Source organism: Carcharhinus amblyrhynchos, chromosome 25 (genome assembly GCF_965287045.1).
Source record: "Carcharhinus amblyrhynchos chromosome 25, sCarAmb.v2.hapA, whole genome shotgun sequence".
NCBI classification, from domain to species: domain Eukaryota; kingdom Metazoa; phylum Chordata; class Chondrichthyes; order Carcharhiniformes; family Carcharhinidae; genus Carcharhinus; species Carcharhinus amblyrhynchos.
Genome location: NC_137348.1, coordinates 38,478,250 through 38,501,171, shown reverse-complemented (window position 1 = coordinate 38,501,171; position 22,922 = coordinate 38,478,250). Strand labels below are relative to the sequence as shown.

The following is a 22,922-nucleotide window of genomic DNA, read 5'->3' as shown; positions in this document are numbered from 1 at the left end:
CAGATCATTAATGTATATTGTAAAGTTTATTTGTCACAAATAGACTTACATCAATACTGCTATGAAGTTACTGTGAAAATTCCCTAGTCGCCACACTCTAGCATGACCAATACACCTAACCAGCATGTCTTTTGTACTGTGGGAGGAAACCGGAGCACCCAGAGGAAACCCGTGCAGACTCCGCACAGACAGTGACCCAAGCCAGGAATTGAACTCAGGTCCTTGGTGCTGTGAGGCAGTAGTGCTAACCGTTGTGCCAGATTCAGCCTGAACCTTCAACATGGAATTGGAAAGATACTTGAAAAAGAAGAATTAGCAGTAGGAACAGCCCATAGGGGAAAATAGTGAAACTTGAGAAATAACTAGTACTGGTACCGACTGGAATTCCCTTTTAAGACACATGAGACTCTTTGGAAGCATTGCCAGTTGTCCCCCAGTTTTACTATTTTTTCCCTACTGTGGAAATCCGACCCAAGCCCTCTCTCCTTAACCCCATGTATTTACCCTGTTAACCCCCTCTGACGCTAAGGGACAATTTAGCACACCAATCAGCCTGACCCACGCACTTTTGGAATGATGGACTGAATGGCCATTTGATACCATGCGTCCCATCCACATTTGGTAGCCATCTACTCTTAACAAGTAGAACGGGAGGATTTGGTTTACCAAATTTGGCAGGTGTGAGATTTCAGCAGAGAATATGTGGCTCCTGATTTCAGAGCGAGCATTTTTTTTTATCTGAGTAACAATGCTTCTGTACATCATTACTAAACATTTCACCAACCCACAAGCAAGATTGGCTGTTTTGTGGGATAATATTGCCAATGATTTATGGAGGAGTTTAAAGTTTATTTATTACTGTCACAAGTAGGCTTACATTAACACTGCAATGATGTTACTGTGAAAATCCCCTAGTCGCCACGCTCCGGCACCTGTTCAGGTACATTGAGGGAGAATTTAGCCTGGCCAGTTCACCTAACCAGCACATCTTTCGGACTGTGCAAGGAAACTGGAGCACCCAGAGGAAACTCACGCAGACAAGGGGAGAGTGTGCAGATGCTGCACAGACAGTGACTCAAGCCAGGAATTGAACCGGGGTCCCTGGCGCTGTGAAGCAGCAGTGCCAACCGCTGTGCCACCCGTGCCGTCCCATTTTATTGCCAAATTGAGCATTAATGCAACAGCCCCAGCTCACCGAATTGATTCTGACAGGATGGAGCCAAGTGACACTTCCAGTAGTGTCAGTCCCACCCTCAGGGGGGTTCCTTTTAAACACTCAAAGGAACTCAGATCCACATCATTCATTTTAAGCCATTTCTGTCAGTCCTTGAACATGAGTTTTCACATTAGCGAAAAAACCAAGCGGAATGAGTTGCTGTGGGTGGCGATGAGGGAACTCCATTTATTCCTATATTTGCAGATCTAATTGCCTGTTAGATTAAGTGGTGTGGACCTGCTTAAACTGGAAAGGATTCTGCAACATGTATCCATCAGCTCTATGCTAACTGGCACACATTACCTTCCAGTCCGGCAACTCCAGGGTTTTAATGTTCTCATCCTTGTTTTCGAATTCTTCCATGGCCGTGAATAAATTCAGTATCGCAGGCCCCACTACTCTCTGGCTGAGAGAATTTCACAGACCCTTTTGACAGAAAAATAATTCTCCCTTTCTCTATCTTAATAAGGAGGCCTCTAATCCTTAAACTGTGTCCTCTAGCTCTAGTCTTCCGCTACAAGATGAAACATCCTCTCCCGGAATCTACCCTGTCAAATCCCCTCAGGATCTCATAGACTCCTACAGTGCAGAAGGAAGCCATTTGGCCCATCGAGTCTGCACCAACCACAATCCCACCCAGGTTCTATCTCCATAATCCCTATTTACCCTAGCTAGTTCTCCTGACACTAAAGGGCAATTTAGCATGGCCAGTGCACCTAACACGCACATCTTTTGACTGTGAGAGGAAACTAGAGCACCTGGAGGAAATCCACGCAGACACGGGGAGAATGCGTAAACTCCACACAGACAGAAGATGGACAATGGGAAGCTCCATTGACCTTGGGTGGGATTTTCTGGTCTCGGATCGAGCAAGGCCATAAAATCCCACCCTCTACTTCTTAAATGAGCTCTCTACATCAATATAACTATTCCAGTTGTTTTTGTATTAAGTTTTAAAGTTTATTTATTAGGGTCACAAGTAGGTTCACATTAACACTGCAATGAAGTGACTATGAAAATCCCCTAGTCGCCATGCTCCGGCGCCTGTTCGGGTACACTGACGGAGAATTTAGCACAGTCACTCCACCTTACCAGCACATCTTTCAGACTGTGGGAGGAAACCGGAGCACTTGGAGGAAACCCACACAGATACGGGGAGAATGTGCAGACTCCACATTGAAAGTGACCCAAGCTGGGAACCGATCCTGGTTCTCTGGCATTGTGAGGCAGCAGTGCTAACCACTGTCCCACCATGCACCCTCAAAATTCCACTGGGTATAACCCCAACCTGTTCAAGCTTACTTCATCAGATAAGCTCTTCATCTGAGGAAAGAGTTGAGAGAAACCAGGAGGGCAAAAAGGGGGCTCAAAATTGTTTTGGCAGATAAGGCAAAAGAGAATCCAAAGACCTTCTATAAATACATAAGAGGCCTTATTCTCTCACTTGTTACTCTTTTGCCCTTTAAGGATCAACAAGGTCATCTACATGCAGATCCACAAGAGATGGGTGAGACCCTAAATGAATATTTCTTATCAGTATTTACTGTTGAGAAAAGCATGGATGTTAGGGAACTTGGGGAAATAAATAGTGATGTCTTGAGGAGTGTACATATTGTAGAGGAGGAGGTGCTGGAAGTCTTAAACCGCATCATGGTAGATAAATCCCTAGGACCTGATGAAGTATATCCCAGGATGTTGTGGGAGGAAATTGCAGGTCCCCTAGCCGAGATATTTGGATCATCGATAGTCACAGGTGAGGTGCCTGAGGATTGGAGAGTGGCAAATGTTGCGCCTTTGTTTAAAAAGGACTGCAAGGAAATGCTGGGGAATCACAGGCCAGTGAGCCTCACATCTGTGGTGGGCCAATTGTTGGAAGGTATTTTGAGAGACAGGATCTACAGGCATTTGGAGACACAAGGACTGATTAGGACAGTCAGCATGGTTTTGTACATGGAAAATCATGTCTTACAAATTTAATTGAGTTTTTTGAACGGGTAACCAATAAGGTAGATGAGAGCAGTGCAGCTGATGTTGTCTGCGAAGACTTCAGCAACCTACCGCATGGTAGGTTGTTGCATAAAGTTAAATCTGTCAGTATCCAGGGTGAGGTATCTAAATGGAAACAAAATTTCCATTTTGTTTGACAGATGCCAGAGAGTGGTTGTAGAGGGTTGTTTTTCAAACTAGAGGCCTGTGACCAGCAGTATGCCTCAGGGATCAGATAATTTATATTAATGATTTGGATGAGAATACAGGGAGCATGGTTACTAAGTTTGCAGATGACGCCAAGATTGGACGGTGAAGAAAGCTATCTCCAATTGCAATGGGATCTTGATCAATTGGGCCTGTGGGCTGATGAATGGCAGATGAAGTTTATTTTAGACAAATGTGAGGTGGTGCATTTTGGTTGATTGAACCAGGGTAGGACTTACTGAATTAATGGCAGGGCACAGGGGAGAGTTACAGAATGAAGAGATCGAGGGGTACATGTTCATAGCTTCTTGAAAGTGGAGTCACAGGTGGACAGAGTGGAGAAGAAGCCATTGGGCATGCTTGGTTTCATCGGCCAGAACACTGAATACAGGAGTTGGGGCGTCTTGTTGAAGTTGTTCAAGACATTAGTAGGGCCACACTTGGTATATTGTGTGCAATTCTGATCACCCTATTATAGAAAGGATATTATTAAACTAGAAAGAGTGGAGAGAAGACTTACTAGGATGATACTGGGACTTGATGGATTGAGTTATAAGGAGAGGATGAATAGACTGGGACATTTTTCTCTGGAGCATAGGAGACTGCGAGATGACCTTATAGAGGTCTATAAAATAATGAGGGGTATAGACACGGTAGGGGAGTCTAAAACTAGAGGGCATAGGTTTAAGGTGAGAGAGGAGAGATATAAAAGTATCCAGGGGGCAATTTTTTCACACAGAGGGTGGTGAGCACCTGGAAGAGGTAGGAATAGAGGTGGGTACAATTTTATCTTTTAGAAACAATTTGGATAGTTACATGGATATGATGGATATAGAGGGATATGGGCCAAATGCAGGCAATTGGAATTAGCTGAGGCGTTTTTTTTAAAAAAAGGGCGGCATGGACAAGTTGGGCCGAAGGGCCTGTTTCCATGCTGTAAGTCTCTATGACTGTTTTGAGCTTCAGCCCTTGGGCTTTATTTGATTAATCGTATTAACTTCACATAAAGGATTGATACGCTTCATTTTATTTTTCTCTCTGATTTGCTGCTGCTGGCTTGATTAGAATTGGATTGTATTTTAGTGCAAGCTGGTGCGCTCAGTCATGCGTTTACAGGTCACATATCCCCTTCTCATCACTACATTATGCCATGAATTAAAGAGAAGGATTAAAACACATTTTTTCATCCATCAAGGCTCCGTGGTTCCAATTAGTATTAGGCAAAGACGTATTTACAGGAATCTTCTCAACGTGGTAAATGTAACATAAATGGGATGGTGCATTATTTCTCATAGGATCATAGAATCTCTACAGTGCAGGAGGAGGCCATTCGGCCCATTGAGTCTGCACCAACCACAATCCCACTTTGGCCCTATTCCCATAACCCTACACATTTACCAGCTAATCACCCTGACACTAGTGTCAGCTCAGCATGGCCAATCCACCTAATCAGCACATCTTTGGACTGTGGGAGGAAACTGGAGCGGCGAGAGGAAACCCATGCAGACATGGGAAGAATGTACAAACTCCACACAGACGATGACCCAGGCTGGGAATTAAACCTGGGTCCCTGCTGCTATGAGGCAATGATGTTAGCCATTGTGCCACTGTGCCTTTCTATTCTTTTTCTGTTCTTTTCTCCTCCACAATTGATGAAACTTTTTGGTTCTGATTTCTAGAATATTTTGTTCGTGCCCAAAGTATTGGAATACCTGACGTGTAATGATAAACAGGACGACCTGCAAAAGATCCTAGTGATCCCTGCCTCTCAGAAGCCTCGGCTAACCAGTTACCGGGCAGCGGTTTGTAACACCACCACCAAAGTGCGGAAGGAGCATTTTCAGGAACTTGCCAATAAACTCAAAAGCCAAGTGGACATCCAGAAAATTGTGGACAAGGTGAGTCATGTTTAGATCTTGTCGCTGGGTGGGAAAGAAACTTTGTCTCTTTTCGGTCTTGAACCTTACTGCTTATTCCAATGTCCTGTCATTTCCCACTGTATTAGAGTTGGGCATCTTGATACACGCCTTATCCTGTTTTTATTCCCATGATCTTATTCTTTTGCTCAACAAGAGTCCCTCTCTGTGCAATGTCCCAGTGAGTCAAATTTACACAACTGGAGAAGATACATTTGATTGTCCATCAAGGTGTCTAGCTCCACTTTAAGACATCAGGAAGCTCTGATGCATTGAGACATTTATTGTGCTAAATTTACTTACAATAGCAGTGTCCTTGATTCACATTTTTATTCACTCGTGGGACATGGGCGTCGCTGACTGACCAGAATTTATTGCCCATCCCTAATTGCCCTTGGAGGGCATTTTTAAGTCAACCACATTGCTGTGGCTCTGGAGTCACATGTAGGCCAGACCAGGTAAGGACGGCAGATTTCTTTCCCTAAAGGACATTACTGAGCCAGGTGTGTTCTTCCAAGAATTAAGAATGGTTTCATGGTCATCAGTAGATTCTTAATTCCAAATATATCTTAATGAATTCACATTCCATCATCTGCTGTGATGGGATTCGAACCCAGCTCTCCAGAATATTAACTGAGTTTCTGAGTTAATAGTTTAGCGATAATATCACGAGGCCATCGCCTCTGCCATGGCTATCACTTATTACATGACTAAGCGAAGGATGGCATGCAAAGATGTGAGGTAAATTTCTTAGGTTGTACTCTCAATGGGGAGATTCAATTATTCATGTTAGGAAATACTTTATGTGTAAGTCACTGATTAGGCTGCTGCTGCAGTATTCTGTCGAACCCTGGTCACTACACGTCTAAGAAGATGTGAAACCTTGGAAAGGATACAGAAGGAATTATCTAGAATGGTGCTAGGATGAGGGTCCTCAAATAACATGGAGAACCTAAGATAGCGCTTCGTACAGCAGAGAAGTTTAAGGGGAGATTTAATAGAGGCATCCAGATCCACGAGGATTTTGATGGCATTGGATAGAGAAAAACTATTCCCATTGACAAAGGTGTTGACAAACAGAGGGCATGGATTTATGTTCAATTGAACTTGAGAGGAGATGAGAAATTCTTCCATGCAGTGAATTAAGGTACTGAATGTACTTATTGAAAGGACGGTGGAAGCAGATTCAGTTGTAAATTTAAAAGTAAATTGGTCTCTCGAAGGGAAAACATTTCAGGATTTTGTAGAGGGATCTGGAGGGCTGGGGCTTTATCCTTTGGCTCTTTCAAAGTGTCAGAACAGACATGATGGCCTTGCCCTGCACTGCTCGATTCTTTTAGAGGGAACTAAGAGAGCCACAATTTCACAGACGTGGCAAGTTCGAGATGTTGTGCCAGCCATTTTAGGATGCGTTTACGAGAGGGATGCCTTGTGCCCTGAAAGTGAGAGGCAAATTGGTATGGAAAGTCTCAGCCCGATGCCCTCCTGCACTGACTAATAACCTGCTGCCATGGAGAGGTACTTGTTGTGAAAGTGAATCTGCTTCTGTTTAGAATGATTTAATAAAGCAGATGAGGCTTAAAGAGACGTCGCGTAGTTTGATGGAATAAACACGTGTCACAGTGCCAGACAATTGACAAATTCCATGTTAATCAGAACATTAAATTCAAGGGGATATGGCACTGATTTGGTTCCTTGTACATTCACAAAGAGGAATTATAAGCGTAATTGTTTTGACAGTTAAAATTCCTTTTCATATAACACTAATAAACCCCATTAGGTAAAACAGGTTAAATATATTGAATGACCAGTCCCAAGGAGGTTGGTGAGGTAATGAAGAGAGGTCTTCAGCTCTTGGGCTTTACTGGGTTAATCATATTAGGGGGGGTGATGGCCTAGTGGTATTATCGCTAGACTATTAATCCAGGAGCTCAGCTAATGTTCTGGGGACCCGGGTTCGAATCCTGCACGGCGGATGGTGGAATTTGAATTTGATTTAAAAAATCTGGAATTAAGAATCTACTGATGGCCACGAAACCATTGTTGATTGTCGGAAAAACCCATCTGGTTCACTCACTGTCCAAATCTGGCCTGGCCTACGTGTGACTCAGAGCCACAGCAATATGGTTGACCCTGAACTGCCCTCAGTCAATTGGGGATGGGCAATAAATGCTGGCCAGCCAGCAATGTCCAGGTGCTACAGATGAACAAATAATATAAAGGACTGATGTGCTTCACTTTATTTTTCTCTCCTGATTGGCCTCTCCTACTTGATTTGAGACAGATTGTATTTTAATGCCAGCTGGTGTCCCTGGGCATTCATTTACACGTCACATGTCCCTTTTCATCACTATATTTCACCTTGATTTGAAGAGATGGTCTGAAGCTTAACTGTCTTATGAAACATCTCACTCGTAACAATATTCCTGGAAGTAAGATATAGATTTACAAATTTTCGTATCTCAAATGTACACACTAGTAGTTAAAGTATTAATTTCACACCAAAGACCTTCAGGAGACTTACTCTCTGATATGCTGCAGACTTTAACCCTGAAGTAGCATACAGTACTGTTTTTTCAATCAGTGAAGACTAAGTTGCAACCAAGAATTCGACACGTACAACCTCACTAGTGCAAACCTTGTCCCACCGCCCCTTTTGGAGAAGAATGCGTGTGATTGAAAACAGCGATATGTTGTCAAAGCTTTTTGTCTTGCACACATCCAGACAGGCACAAGAATACCAAATTTCCAACATTCACAACAGTTTCCACTACAGGTCATTGGTCAACTGACTCAACTCTGGCTGAGGTATTGCCATGGAGAAATCATTGGCACTCTGTAAACAATAGGGTTATGTTCGAGTCCTGCAGCTGTTTTCAATTACCCCGGGGGCTTGGGAAATTGTTTGAAATTTGGCGTTCTTCTGTTTGTTCTGACGAGTGCAGAGCAAAAGGCTTCAGCAGCATGTCTCTGTTTGCACAAGTACGTGTGTTGATGTTCCATCAGATGGTGATGTGAGCGCTTCCGGCTCGAAACAAACTGCCCCCCCCCCCCCGTATTTTCTGAAAAGTTCAGATGGAGAATTCAGTGCGTGGGATCAATTGTGAGAAAATCTCAAGGGGTTTGGCTAATGTGATGAATGGTGAGAGTGAAGTTGAAGTGCTTGTTGTCAACTGAACTTGGAGATTAGATGAGCTTCCCAGTGAATCACGCCCACCCTGCCTGTGACTCATAACCCCCTACTAATGTTGCTTACAACTGGGGAAACAAAATGAAATTTGGCCTTCAGTGTTGGAGACTGTTTTCCATTGACAGTCAAGAGCAAGAACACCCCGCTGAGTTGTGTCATTACTAAAAAGCTTAGGTTTGGAACGCAGTCATTACAAAATGTCTGGCACTGAATCAAGTCCAATAATTAACATTGCTCTATAAGATCTTTCCTTTTCAGCCGTACAAACACCTTCGAAATGTGTAAATAATAATTCTTAAATGTTTGCTGGACCATCTTCCATTTCACAACAAGAGAGCAAGGTGTCAGCTAAACAAAACCACAGAGGTAGTCAGGGGTGTTTCCAGATGTGTGGGTCCTTTAACAAAGAACAGTACAGCACAGGAACGGGCTCTTCAGCCCACCAAGCCTGTGTCGACTGCGTTATCCAATCTTGTCCTACCTTTACTTGTTTTGATCCAGTGTGTCAAACATGTGAAGCTGTTATCCTATCCATTGGCACCCAAACACGCTCGATATACTAGTAACTCACTCTGGCCATTCATTCTTCTGCACATTATTGACTGCAGCGCCTCTCACGGCTATTCATAACGTACAACATGCTGCAAAAGGTCTGTGGTTATTGATAGCTGGTGTAGCTATCAGAACTATAAAAACTGATTTCAAATGCTTTACCATATTGGGGAGTTTATTCAAGTGGCCATAGAATGTCACTAACCCACTTGCCTAAAAACACGAGCCGAGATTTTGCGCCCATATTTAATCAGGCGTGAATCATGACAGGAGTGCAAAATCTCGTAAGAGGCCCAAATCGCGTTATACATCAGCAGAAACTCCTGTTGTAGTTGCTCCCCCCCCCCCCCCCCCTCCGCTAGTGATGCAACAGGATTCCCAACGCTCAGTGTTGGGAACCCCATTAGAATAAGTTTATATCTAATGATCAGGCCTCTACGCCTGATAATCATCCTCCATTACATTATTCATTCACCATGTTGTGGGGGGCATGAACCTGGCATGGATTATGACTGATCTCCCACGACATGCACCTGGCAGGCAGTGTTCAGGGAGCAGTGCAGGGGCTGGGGTGTTGAGAAGGGAGTTGCCAGCTGTACGGCAGAGAACGTTGCCATTGGGGCTGGCGGTTTTAACACCGCTTTGCCCACCCCTGTGCAGGAAAATGGGAAAATTCCACCCATGGTCTCTGGAAATAGCGCATGAGGTGTAACATTATTGGCCTGTATTTTAGCACCCTATTTCCCCACTCAGATCTTTTCCCCATGACGGCGCTTCTTTGTTGGTCTACTTTGATTTCCCTGAGTTTTCAGGATATGCTTCACAGCTCCAGGGACCTGGGTTCCATTTCCGGCTCGGGTCACTGTCTGTGTGGAGTTTGCATATTCTCCTCGTGTCCGTGTGGGTTTCCTCCGGGTGCTCCGGTTTCCTCCCACAGTCCAAAGGTGTGCGGGTTAGGTTGATTGGCCATGTTAAAAATTTGCCCCTTAGTGTCCAGGGATGCGTAGGTTAGAGGGATTAGTGGGTATAATATGTACGGATATGGGGGTAGGGCCTGGGTGGGATTGTGGTCGGTGCAGATGGGCCAAATGGCCCCTTTCTGCACTGTAGGGTTTCTATGATTCTATGCTTTGGAGAGGCTTGTTATGCAGGTTTCACACAATACAGCGTAGTGTGAAGACAGAACAGGGAACTGGGTGAGAAAGGATATTCGTGAATTGCTAAATGTCAGGCTGAATTGAATTACGGATTGCATGTTTATCATGCTTGTATTAACGTCTGTCCAGTTTTCAACACAATCCTTAGATTAAAATACATGCACAATTATCCTCTTGAAATCATAAAATCCCCACAGTACAAAAAGAGGCTATTCAGCCCATCGAGTCTGCACTGACAACAGTCCCACCCAGGGTCTATCCACATATTTATCCCACTAATCCCTCTAACCTTTGCATTCTGGACACTAAAGGGCAATTTTGCGTGGCCAATGCAGCTAACCCACGCTTCGTTGGACTGAGAGTGGAAACCGCAGCATCTGGAGGAAACCCGTGCAGACTCCACGCAGATAGTTGCCCGTGGCTGGAATTGAACCCAGGTCCCTGGTGCTGTGAGGCAGCAGTGCTAGCCACCATGCTGCCCCAAGGATACATGTTAGAGCGAAGAACTGGAACCAATATCTTTCATATGATTAAACACTGATGAGTAGCCTGACAAAAATAAATATTGTCTGGACTTTCAAGTTCTTAATTTCTATTAGTATATGCTGCAAGTGTATCTGATTAACAGTACACTGCACATCAATCAACCTGAGTGATAACTTACCTTGTGGTGACTTAGTAACCCCCTGGGGCGTTTGATTAAAAAAGACAATATATTAAAATTTGCAAAATTGGAAGAGTGTTTGCTAACTAACCTGGAAATTAAACCTAAAATACCAATTTACATTGACACATACACAAGGTTCAGCCACAAGGTAATGCTGGAACGCGCTGCCAGAGAAGGTGGTGGATGCAGGCACATTAGCAACATTTAAGAGGCGTCTGCAAGGTACATGAATAGGGAGGGAATAGAAGAATATGGAGCAAATAAGGGCAGAAGGTTTTTTTTAAAGTTTAGTGAGGGCACAATGATCAGCATGGGCTTGGAGGGCTGAAGGGCCTGTTCCTATGCTGTACATTTCTTTGTGCTGTGTGTGGCTGGAATCTTACCACCATTCACAGTGATGGGATTTTTCCATCCTTCCGCAGTGAATGGAGATTTGGCTGGCTGCCAAATTCTGCAACTTCACTACTGTGGAAATGTGACGTGAATGGGTCGTAAGATCACACAATGTGTCAAATAATATGAATAACCACCACATTTGTTAAAATCTATTGGTTGTAACGGTTATACTGGTTATGATCTACCATGCTGGATATCTGCTGCGACTGTGGTGTAATTCTTCTCTTCCCCACGTGCAGCTCAAGTTGAACGAGGTGAACAGCACAGCAGTTCAACATCACCTTCGGGCCTTACTGGAAGACCTCATTGAAGTGGAGAAGATTCTGAAAGATGTCGATGCCTTATCGGGACTGGCCAGGCTGCTCCCAAAGGGGGCCTGTGCTGGCAAAAGCCCACCAACTACTGCCAACAACACCAACTGGAGCAGCAACTTCACCAGCACCAATGCCACTTCGGAGGAGGGAGAGGAGGCCGAGAAGGAGAATCCCCACACTCAGTTTTCAGCCTTTGTCCAACTGTGGGCTGGCCTTCAGCCAATCCTCTGTGGGAATAACAGGTAAAATGACTCACTGACATCAACCTACTACTGTGGGGGAAATTGATATAAAAGAGATTCTCATGGTCAATTTTTGACATTCTCAATCTCTATTTCATTCGTGGACCAAATTCATGGCACCATACAGTGGCACCGTGGTTAGCACTGCTTCCTCACAGCACTGGGGACCCAGGTTCGATTCCCGGCTTGGATCACATCCTGTGCAGAGTCTGCACGTTCTCCCTGTGTCTGCGTGGGTTTCCTCCCACAATCTGAAAGACGTCCTGTTTGGGTGCATTGGTTGTGCTAAATTCTCCCTCTGTGTACCTGAACAGCTGCCGGAGTGTGGCTACTAGGAGATTTTCACAGTAACTTCATTGTAATGTTAATGTAAGCCGACTGTGACTAATAAATAAACTTAAATTATACATTCCATTGCCCATCACTAAACATCCACCTCTCATCTCTTCTGAGTTTGCATCAGTTAATCTCATCAGAGCGACATTGTTGATTAGTTTACACGTCAGCATTCACCCACCATTTCCCTTTGTGCGTTTAGTATGATAGACACATTCTGACCTGTGTTCTGGCATTAAATAAAGTCCATTGTTTGCATTATTGCGACTAGGGGATTTTCACAGTAACTTCATTGCAGTAAGCCTACTTGTGACACTAATAAATAAACTTCTGTAAAACAGTTATTTTTCTGATATCAATCCACAATATTGGAAAAAAAGACTTTAGTTGTGGGGGGATCGTTACTATTTTTTAGTTCCCTCTGAACTCACTGGAACTCAGGTGGCCTGAACCTTCATTGGTGAAGGGGCAGATTGGAACTCCTTTCTGGCATTCTAGAATGGACTGCAAGGAGATGGCACTCCCCCTGGGTAGATGTCAGTGCACAGAAATCCATGGCCCCAGTGGAATCTATATTCCATCAGCTGCCAGGGTGGGATTTGAACCCATATCCCCACAACACCAGCCTGGGCCTCTGGATTACTAGACCAACGACATTCCCATTTTGCCAACCTCTCACCAGAATACATGATCACTGAACCTATTTCAGTAGACTGTCATGCTCAGTTTGTCAGACCAATCTCTCTGCATGCTGTCCCACTGTCTGGGATAGATGTATATTCTGCTGGCGTTTTCCCTGTCTGTACTCTGATTTTTAAAAGCCCTTCTCCAAAGATGAGCTGGTTAGGTGGATTGGACATGTTAAATTGCCCCTTAGTGTCAGAGGGATTAGCGGAGGTTATGGGGTAAGGCCTGGTACGAATGTTGTTACTGCAGGCTGGTGGGCTGAATGGCCTCTTTGTGCACTGTAGGGATTCTATGATTCTATTCTATGATTCTCACAGATCAATAGGGTTTGTCAACAGTAATGAGTTTTTCTGAATAGTCAGACTTGCCTAACGAATAGCCTATTGATTGGTCCCTAAGTGAAATAACTTGCATACCAAATACAAGTCCTCTGACCTCCCAGCCACCTTTCTCTCGGCAGTGGGTGGCTGCGCTCCACTTGCCGGTGGCAAGATCTTGGCCCTGCTGCTGTTCAATGGGATTTCCCATTGATTCCACCCCACGCCACTGAGAAACCCACGGCGGGGTGCACCCTCAGCAGGACAGGATGATCCCACCGGCGTGGATAGCCAGAGAATTCCGACGAATTTGTCTGCCAGTGGATTCCCAAACATTGGGGTGGGGGTCACTGACTTGAGAATTTAACTCCTCCTAGGCAAGGCTTTGTCGATATCCAAGTCCTTAAAATGGACAGATGGCAAAACGATTCCCAAACTGTGTGACACCCTCTTTGCTGTGTTTCTTATCAGTGGAAAACAATTTCACTCGTAACTAGCAAAAAATGTTCTTGGAATAACCTCTTGCTAAGGTCATCATCAGTAAGCCTCTTGCTATCATCATTTTTATTCTCATTTAAATATGTGGATTTTGAGCAATGTTCAGTGAAAAGCTGAAATGTTTGTTCTCTTTATTGTACAACAGTTGGTCTGAAGTTTTTTTTTTCAATGGCCTCCTGGTTACAAACAAAACATTGTATTTTGATGAAACGCAGAATATTGCAGATGCTGGGAATCTGAAATAAGAACATATCCACATTATCAGTTTTTAATTTTGTCTCCAACCAATGGCTCTAACACAAATCTGAATTTTTAATCAGTGTTCTTCCCAGAACTCATTACTAGAATAGATACTCCAGAGTTCATTTTAATTATTGTTATTTGCAATGTGTTATTTGCAATTGGTGACTAGTGGAGTGCCGCAGGGATCGGTGCTGGGGCCTCAGCTATTTACCATTTATATAGATGATATGGAGGAGGGGGCTGAGTGTAGGGTGTCGAAATTTGCTGATGACACAAAGATGAATGGAAAAGCAAATTGTGCGGAGGGTGTGGAAAGTCTGCAGAGGGATCTAGATAGGCTGAACGAGTGGGCGAGGACCTGGCAGATGGAGTACAATGTTAGCAAGTGTGAGGTTATCCACTTTGGCAGGAATAATAGTAGGAGGGATTACTATTTAAAGGGCGAAAAGCTGCAGCATGCTACAGTGCAGAGGGACCTGGGGGTCCTTGTGCACGAGTCGCAAAAACCCAGTCTGCAGGTGATCAAGAAGGTGAATGGGATGCTGGCCTTTATAGCGAGGGGGATAGAATATAAAAGCAGGGAGGTCTTGCTGCAACTGTACAGGGCACTGGTGAGGCCGCAGCTGGAGTACTGTGTGCAGTTTTGGTTGCCGCACTTGTGCAAGGATATTTTGGCCTTGGAGGGAGTGCAGAGGAGGTTCACTAGGCTGATAGCGGAGATGAGGGGGTTAGACTATGAAGAGAGACTAAATAGACTAGGTCTGTACTCGTTGGAGTTTAGAAGGATGAGGGGGGATCTTATAGAGACGTATAAGATAACGAAGGGGATGGATAGGGTAGAGGTAGAGAGATTCTTCCCGCTTAGAAAGGACAGCAGGACTAGAGGACACAGCCTTAAGAAAAGGGGGGAGCAGTTTAGAACAGAGTTGAGGAGGAACTTCTTCACTCAAAGGGTGGTGAATCTCTGGAATTCTCTGCCTGTTGAAGTGGTGGAGGCTACCTCGCTAAATATATTTAAGTCATGGGTAGAAAGGTTTCTGATAGACAGGGGAATTAAGGGTTATGGGGAGAAAGCAGGAAAGTGGAACTGAGCCACTTCAGATCAGCCATGATCTTACTGAATGGCGGGGCAGGCTTGAAGGGCTAGATGGCTGACTCCTGCTCCTACTTCTTATGTTCTTATGTGTTGCTGCTAACCCTCTTGTGACAGGCATTCGACAATGTACTTATTTTTCCCTCTTCTTTGGTCCAGAACTATAGAACCTGAGGCCCTGAAACAGGGCAACATGAGTTCACTGGGCTTCACCAGCAAGGAGCAACGCAACCTCGGACTACTGGTGCACCTCATGACCACCAATCCCAAAATCCTTTACTCACCAGTCGGCACAGAGGTGGACAAGGTCATAGAAAAGGTAAGAGCCCAGCGAAGCTACCAACTATAATGTCGGGAAACTCGAGCCCCCACATGTTCTCAGTTAGTTCAGACTGTGTACTTTGCCACAGCTGGTTCTCTGTGTTCCAGGAGTGCCATTTACAAATAATTACATTTTGAAAAACACCGCAGCCATAGGTTATTAGAGCACGGAAAGGCACCTCTCAACACAGCGTGTCAGTTCAATTAATCCTTGCACTTTTCTCCATTGCTTTCCGTTTAAAGTAAACTGCGTTTGCGCATGCATGGCCTTGCCAACAGTTGTTTTACTCTGTGATGTCATTGCGTGCAATGGAGTGTAAACATTTACACTTTAGCTGTGGGATCCTTTGTACGGTTCCCTTCATGTATAAAATAGTTAATGGCACTATTCCAGATAAAAACATGGGAGTTCTCCTTGGGATCCCAGTCACGATTTATCCCCCAGCAACAGTATTATTCTGTTGTTGTTGTGGCAGCGTGCTCTTCAGTTAAATCAACTCTGATGAAGGGTCACTCAGACTCGAAACATTGGCTCGATTCTCTCTGCACAGATGCTGTCAGACCTGCTGAGGTTCTCCAGTATTCTGTGTTTTTATTTAAAATAGTTGCTGTGTTTCCTACAGTTAAACAATGACTGATCTTCCAAATCATCTGTAAAGTGCTTAGGGACATTCTGAGCTCACGGAATGTGCTATACAAATGAAGACTTACTTTTTCTTTAAGTTGAGCAATTGAACTTTCACACTTAAGCAATGCATCTACTGAATAACCTTTGCGTTCGTGTGCTAAACTACTTGCAGGTTATAAATACACGTCAGGTGGATTGGCCATGCTAAATTGCCCCTTAGTGTCCCCAGATGTGTTGGTTAGGGGGATTGACCATGGGAAATGTGCGTGCTTACGGAGATAGGGCAGGGAAGAGAGCCTGGCTCAGACTCACTGTCGGAGAATTGGTGCACACTTGATGGGCCGAATGGCCTCTTCTGCGCTGTTGGGATTCCATGAAACCCAGCTGAATTCGTCAGTATCCTGGCCAAACTGGATAACTTCAGACTGTTTTTGATTTTTTACTTGACTCTGCATGGTCATAGAAACATAGAAATTAGGAGCAGGATTAGGCAAATTTAGCCCTTCGAGCCTGCTCCACCATTCAGTCCGCTCCTGGCTGATCTCTCCTTGGTCTCAAATCAACCTGCCACCTGTTCCCTCTTCCCCTTTTTATAAAATTAGAAATCCATCTAACTCCCTCTTGAAACCATTCAACGATTCAGACTCCACTGCACTTTGGGGCAACGAGTTCCACAAATTCACCTCCGTCTGCGGGAAGTAGTTCCTCCTCCTCCTCAGTCTTAAGTCTACTGCCTCTCAATCTATACCTGTGACTTCTTGTTCTGGATTTCCCCATGAGAGGAAACATTTGGTCTACATTTACTTTATCAATCCCTTTAAAAATTTTATTCACACTGATCAGATCCTGTGTTATCCTTCTAAACTCCAGGGCCTACAAGTCCAAAATGTTTAATCTGTCCTCGCATATCAACCTCTTCACCCACGAGATCAGTCTGGTGAGCCTCCTCTGAACTGCCTGCAACGCCACCACATCCTTCCTCAAATAAGGACACCAAAACTGGACACAGTTCTCCAGATGTGGTCTCACCAACATCCTACATAATTGCAACAACACTTCTCTACTTTTATACTCCAGCCCTTTTGCAATAAATGGCAACATCCCATTTGCCTTTTTTTATTACATGCTGCAGCTGCATAGCGACTTCCTGCAATTCATGAACACTGACACCCAGATCCCTCTGCCTGGACGCATTTTGAACCTGCTTTCCATTTAGGTAACAATTTTATATTTTTCTGCCAAAATGGATAACCTCCCAATTGTCCACATGAAACTCCAGCTGCCAAATTTTGGCCCGTTTTTCTAGCCTTTCGATATCTGTCTGTGGAATTTTGATATCCCCTTCACTGCCTACTTTCCCACCTATTTTAGTGCCATCTGCAAGTTTTGCTATGTTACACTCTGTCCCTGCTTGCAGATCATTTATATAGATTGTAAACAGCTGAGGATCAAGGACTGACCCCTGCGGCACCCCACCAGTTACATTTCACCAGCCAGAGAAGGACCCATTTACCCCAATTCTCTGCTTTCTGTCAGTCAGCCAATCCTCAATCCAATCTAGTGCTCTACTCCCAATTCCCTGCAATCCCACCGTCTGAATCAGTCTTTTATGCAGCACCATGTCAAATGCCATCTGGATGTCTAGATATACCATAGGCTTCCCACTATCCACCTTGCTGGTTACATTCTCTAAGAACGCAAGCAGGTTTGTTAAGCATGACTTTCCCTTCATAAAACCGCGCTGAAAATGGTGGATTGGGTTTTGTCTCTCCAAATGCTCATTCACCTCCTCCTTAATGATTGATTCCAGCAACCTAAAAGAATACTTACTTTCCCTTTAAGTTGAGCAATTGAACTTTCACACTTAAGCGGTGCATCTACCAAATAGCCTTTGTGTTCATGTACTAAACTAATTGCAGATTATAAATGCTCATTAGGTGGACTGGCCATGCTAAATTATCCCTTCGTATCCCCAGATGTGTAGGTTAGGGGGAATTAGCCATGGGAAATGTGCAGGCTTATGGGGATAGGGCAGGGAAGAGAGGCTGGCTCAGACACACTGTTGGAGAGTCGGTGCACCCTTGATGGGCCGAATGGCCTCTTCTGTACTGTTGGGATTCTATGAAACCCACCTGAATTCATGGAGGTCAAGCTAACCAGCCTATAGTTTCCTACTTTTTGGCTCTCTCCTTTTCTGAATAGGGGCGTCATATTAAAATGTTTCCAATCCACTGGGACCTTACCAGAATCCAAGGTATTTGGAGATATCACAACCAATGCATTCACTATCTCTGCTGCCACCTCTTTTAATACCCTAGGGTGCAGCTCATCAGTTCCTGGAGACTTAAGTTTAATCCCATTGGTTTATTCAACACCGTGTCCCTAGTGAAGGCTATTGCACCAAGTTGCTCTGCATTAACTGCAGTTATTGGAAAATCTTCATTATTCTCTTCCTCATTGTAAAGTTGCAGAAGCTTTTGGTATCTGTGTTTATGTTTTCTGCTAATTTCCATTTGTAGTTCATCTTAACTCTTTCGATTCTATTTTTAGTAGCCTTTTGCTGAACCTTAAAGTTCCCCCAATCCTTCAGCTTTTGCAGTTTGATCTACCCTAATTTTTGCCTTTATGTCCTTTTTGACTTCCTTGTCTAGCCATGAAATGTTTTTCTTCCTTTTACAATTCCTCTTCCTGTCAGGAATATACTTTAATTGAGAGGTATTCAATATCTTCCTGAACATCTGCCATTGTTCCTCACCTGTCCTGCCCTCAATTATTTGTGTCCAGTTTACTCTTTCCTCAGGCCTATATAATTACCTCTGCCCAAAGCTAAACCTCTAATATGGCATTCTGTCTTCTCTTAGAACACAAGAACATAAGAAATAGGAGCAGGAGTAAGCCATCTAGCCCCTCGAGCCTGCCCCCCCATTCAGTAAGATCATGGCTGATCTGAAGTGGCTCAGTTCCACTTTCCCGCTTTTTCCCCATAACCCTTAACCCCCTTGCCTACCAAAAACCTATCTACCCACGTCTTAAATATACTTAGCGAGGTAGCCTCCACCTCTTCAACGGGCAGAGAATTCCAGAGATTCACCACCCTTTGAGTGAAGAAGTTCCTCCTCAACTCCATTCTAAACTCCCCCCCCCCCCCCCTTATCTTGGGGCTGTGCCCTCTAGTCCTGTTGTCCTTGCTCAATCTGAATCTGAAATTCTAGCATGCTGTGATCGCTCTTTCCAAGAGGGTCTTTAACAACAAGACTATTTATCAACACTTCTTTGTTATATAATACAAATGTAAAATAGCCTGCTCTCTATTTGGCTCCATAACATATTGCTCTAAGAAACAATCCCTCATACACTCGATGAAATCTCCCTCAAAGATACCTTTGCCAATTTGATTAATCCAGTCTATATGCATGTTAAAATCACCCATGATTACCGATGTGCCCTTCTCACAAGCCCTTATTATTTCTCGGTTTATAATATGCCACACTTTTGGAAGTATTGCTCAGGGGCCTGTAAATCACTCCAACAAGATGTTTTTTCCTTTGCTTTTTTTATTTCTACCCAGATCAATTCAACATGTTGGCCCTCAGTGCCAATGACTTTTTTGAATACAGCCTTGATGTCACCTTTAACCAATAAAGCACTTCCTGTGCCACCTTGCCTATCCTGCCAGAATACTGAGTACCCCTTGGACGTTCAAAATCCAGTCCTGATCCTCCTGTAACCACGTCTGAGTAATCCTCACCAAATCATACCCATTTGTCTATTTGTGTCGTCAACTCATTATTCCAAATACTACGTGCATTTAGGTACAGTGTTTTTAAATATGTTCTCCTGGTTTGTTTTTCCCTTCCAGGATTTTTTTGTGCACTACGTCTTGCACACATTTTGACCTCCTGTATTACCCTCTGATGCCATTAGCCTGGCCCTGCTTGTTCATCTTAATAACCTTCATCTTCTCCTCAAGACACTAACCTGATGCTTTGGATCCCACTAACCATTGCACTCCTTGTAGTTCTAAACTGCTCCCCCCCCACCAAATTGTTAGTTTGAAGTCCTTGTGACCATCCTATTTACCCTTTCCACTGGTCCCACTAAAGAGGGAGAGGAGCTCATGTTGGGTTCGTCCGCTTGCAATGCTCAACATATCATTCAAGGAGAGGGAAAGCACTGTGGCCCAGTGGTTAGCACAGGGACCCAGTTTCAATTCCTGGTTTGGGTGACTGTCTGTGGGGAGTTTGCATGTTCTCCCCATATCTGTGTGGGTTTCCTCATGGTGCTCCAGTTTCCTCCCACAGCTCAAAGATGTGCGAGGTAAGAGGATTGGCCATGCTAAATTGTCCATTTGTGTCAAGGGGATTAGCAGGGTAAATGTATTGGGTTATGGGGATAAGGTTTGGGTGGGGTTATAGTTGGTACAGACTTGATGGGCCGAATGACCTCCTTCTATACTCCTTCTATGATTCTATGACTCGTGTTGTGTTGGATGGTTTGCAGTGCTCAACATTTCATTCGAGACGAGGGAAAGCATTGGTGGAGTGGTAGGGGGGAGAGATTAATGTAAAGTTTATTTTAAGCAGTTGATGAACAAAATCAGGCAGAAAAAAAATTCTATAAATAAGCAGAGACTGCTGAGTGTAAGTTGCTAATCATAGCTGGTGACAGCTGTGATATTGATTTAAAAGTGAGTGGGCAAGACTAACATGCACTGCAGGCAAAGTTGAGTTACAGAGACCCATTACCACAAAATAAAAATATCATATTGGGCATATTATATTTTGTAATGATCAATGAGTGATAACATCAAATATCTCTTATTTACACTGTGGAAGCATTATGTTATGCTTAAGAAAGACTAAACAAGGTTAAGGCTCTCTTTTACAAAGCAATTACCTAAGTATGCAGGAGAACGTGAAATGGATTTAATTTCAGAATTTTTTAGTGTGACCGCATGGATCAGCGTTCTCCAAGGCGGCCTTCACGACACACGACAGCGCAGAGTCTCTGAGCAGAGACTGATAGTCAAGTTCTGCACACATGAGCACGGCCTCAACCAGGATCTTGGGTTCATGTCGCACTCTTTGTAACCCCCATGACTTGCCTGGGCTTGTAAAATCTCACTCACTGTCCTGTCTGGAGACAATACACATCTCTTTAACCTATGCTAATGCTATCTCCACTCACATTGTCTGCATCTTTAAGACTTGAATAGCAGGTTAGCTGTAAAGACTTGCATTCTAATCAGTATTCTGTAAACTGTGTGTGACTTTATACGCCCTTCTCTGATCAGAACCTTCCATGCGCCTGACGAAGCAACGCCGTTTCCGAAAGCTTGTGGGTTTACTATCAAATAAACTGGTTGGACTCTAACCTGGTGTTGTGAGACTTCTTACTGTGTTTATCCCAGTCCAACGCCGGCATCCCTACATCATTAATACAGGGGTGCCAGATTCATTAAAATAATCTGGATTTGGCAAGAGATAGGTATAGAATATCATCAAAACCTGGAGTAATCTGTTCATGAGTTAGAATCCATGTAACACACTTACATTCCCACAACACATTTTCACTGATTTGTATCAGCTTTTTGAATTTTACTCATACCATCCAACAAAGGGAACATTACAGGCTACTCCCTAAATTTCAGTTAGAACCATAGAATCCCAACAGTGCAGCACAAGGCCAATTGGCCCATTGAATCTTCACTGACTCTCCAAAAGAACATCCCGCCCAAGCTCTCCACCCACCCTATCCATATAATCCTGTGCATTTAGCATGGTCAATCCACGTAACGTACAATCTTTGGCAATTTAGCATGGTCAATCCACCTAACGTACAATCTTTGACAATTTAGCGTGGCCAATCCACCTAACCTCCATTTCTTTGGACTGTGCGAGGAAACTGGAGCACTCGGAGGAAACCCATGCAGGCACAGTGAGAACATGCAAACTCCACACAGACAGTGACCCAAGGCCAGAATCGAACCTGGGTCGCTGGCGCTGTGAGGCAGCAGTGCAATCATTGTGCATTATCCAGTGTTACTTTGCGAAATGGTGAAACCATTATAGTTGGTTTCCTGAGGGATAAGTTTTGATGATACAAACAACAAAATAAAGCCTTTCATATTTTACATTTGCCAGTGATTTTGATTGGCAGCAGAGGGAGAGAAGGAGCTACTCTCAACCTCTAAGTAGCGTTGAGACCAGGCAGTTCATATACGCAGAAAGGGGAGTCAGTAATTACATTGAGCTGTTCAGGGGCTGAGAGTACTTGAATCACCAGCTATGAGCTGTTTACAAAGAGCAGCTAATGGCAAGCAAACACTTGGACTGAATACTGGAAGCACAAAGCCTCTCAGCTATTATTTCCCCAACCTGTCGGTGTAAATGGATGCACTTGACATAAGGGAGATTTTTAGAATGCTGTGTGTGCTGCGTGTGAAGTGGGTGAGATTAGGGGGAAGGTTAACCAAGCATTTCTGCAAGCATTGAGACTGGCTTCATTAAGGTTCCAAGAAAGGGTACATGTTGCGAGCTGGTGAATTGTTCATAAATAAACCACAGCACGACGCAGGGATGCATAACTCAAGAACTGGTAGCGTCAGCCATGGGTTAACTGAATGAACTCCATCTTCTTCTGTTGTCTGTGTGTTTGTGTCTCTCTCCCTTCCTTTTATGTGGAACAAAGGGATCTTGGCGTGTTTGTTCGTAGATCCCTGAAGGTGGAAGGCCATGTTAGTAGGGTGATGAAAAAGGAAAATGGGAAACTTGCCTTTATCACTCGAGGCATAGATTACAAAAGCAGGGAAATCATGTTGGAGTTGTGTAGAACATCGATGAGGCCACAGCGAGATTGTGTGCAATCTGATCACCACATTATAAGAAGGATGTAGTTGCACTGGAGGGGGTGCAGAGATGATTTACCACGATGCTGCCTGGGTTGGAACATTTAAG

At 44.1% G+C, this 22,922-nt stretch overlaps 1 protein-coding gene across 2 annotated transcripts in view; it reads left to right on the top strand.

Moving 5' to 3' along the window:
* The window catches only part of abca2 (ATP-binding cassette, sub-family A (ABC1), member 2), a 508,234-nt gene that overhangs the window by 294,937 nt on the left and 190,375 nt on the right, over positions 1-22,922 (top strand). For both annotated transcript variants that reach the window (XM_080212375.1, XM_080212373.1), the window contains exons 8-10: positions 5,089-5,307; positions 11,527-11,843; positions 15,177-15,336. In XM_080212375.1, coding sequence (XP_080068501.1) covers positions 5,089-5,307; positions 11,527-11,843; positions 15,177-15,336 — 696 coding nt within the window. The remainder of the gene's footprint in view (positions 1-5,088; positions 5,308-11,526; positions 11,844-15,176; positions 15,337-22,922) is intronic.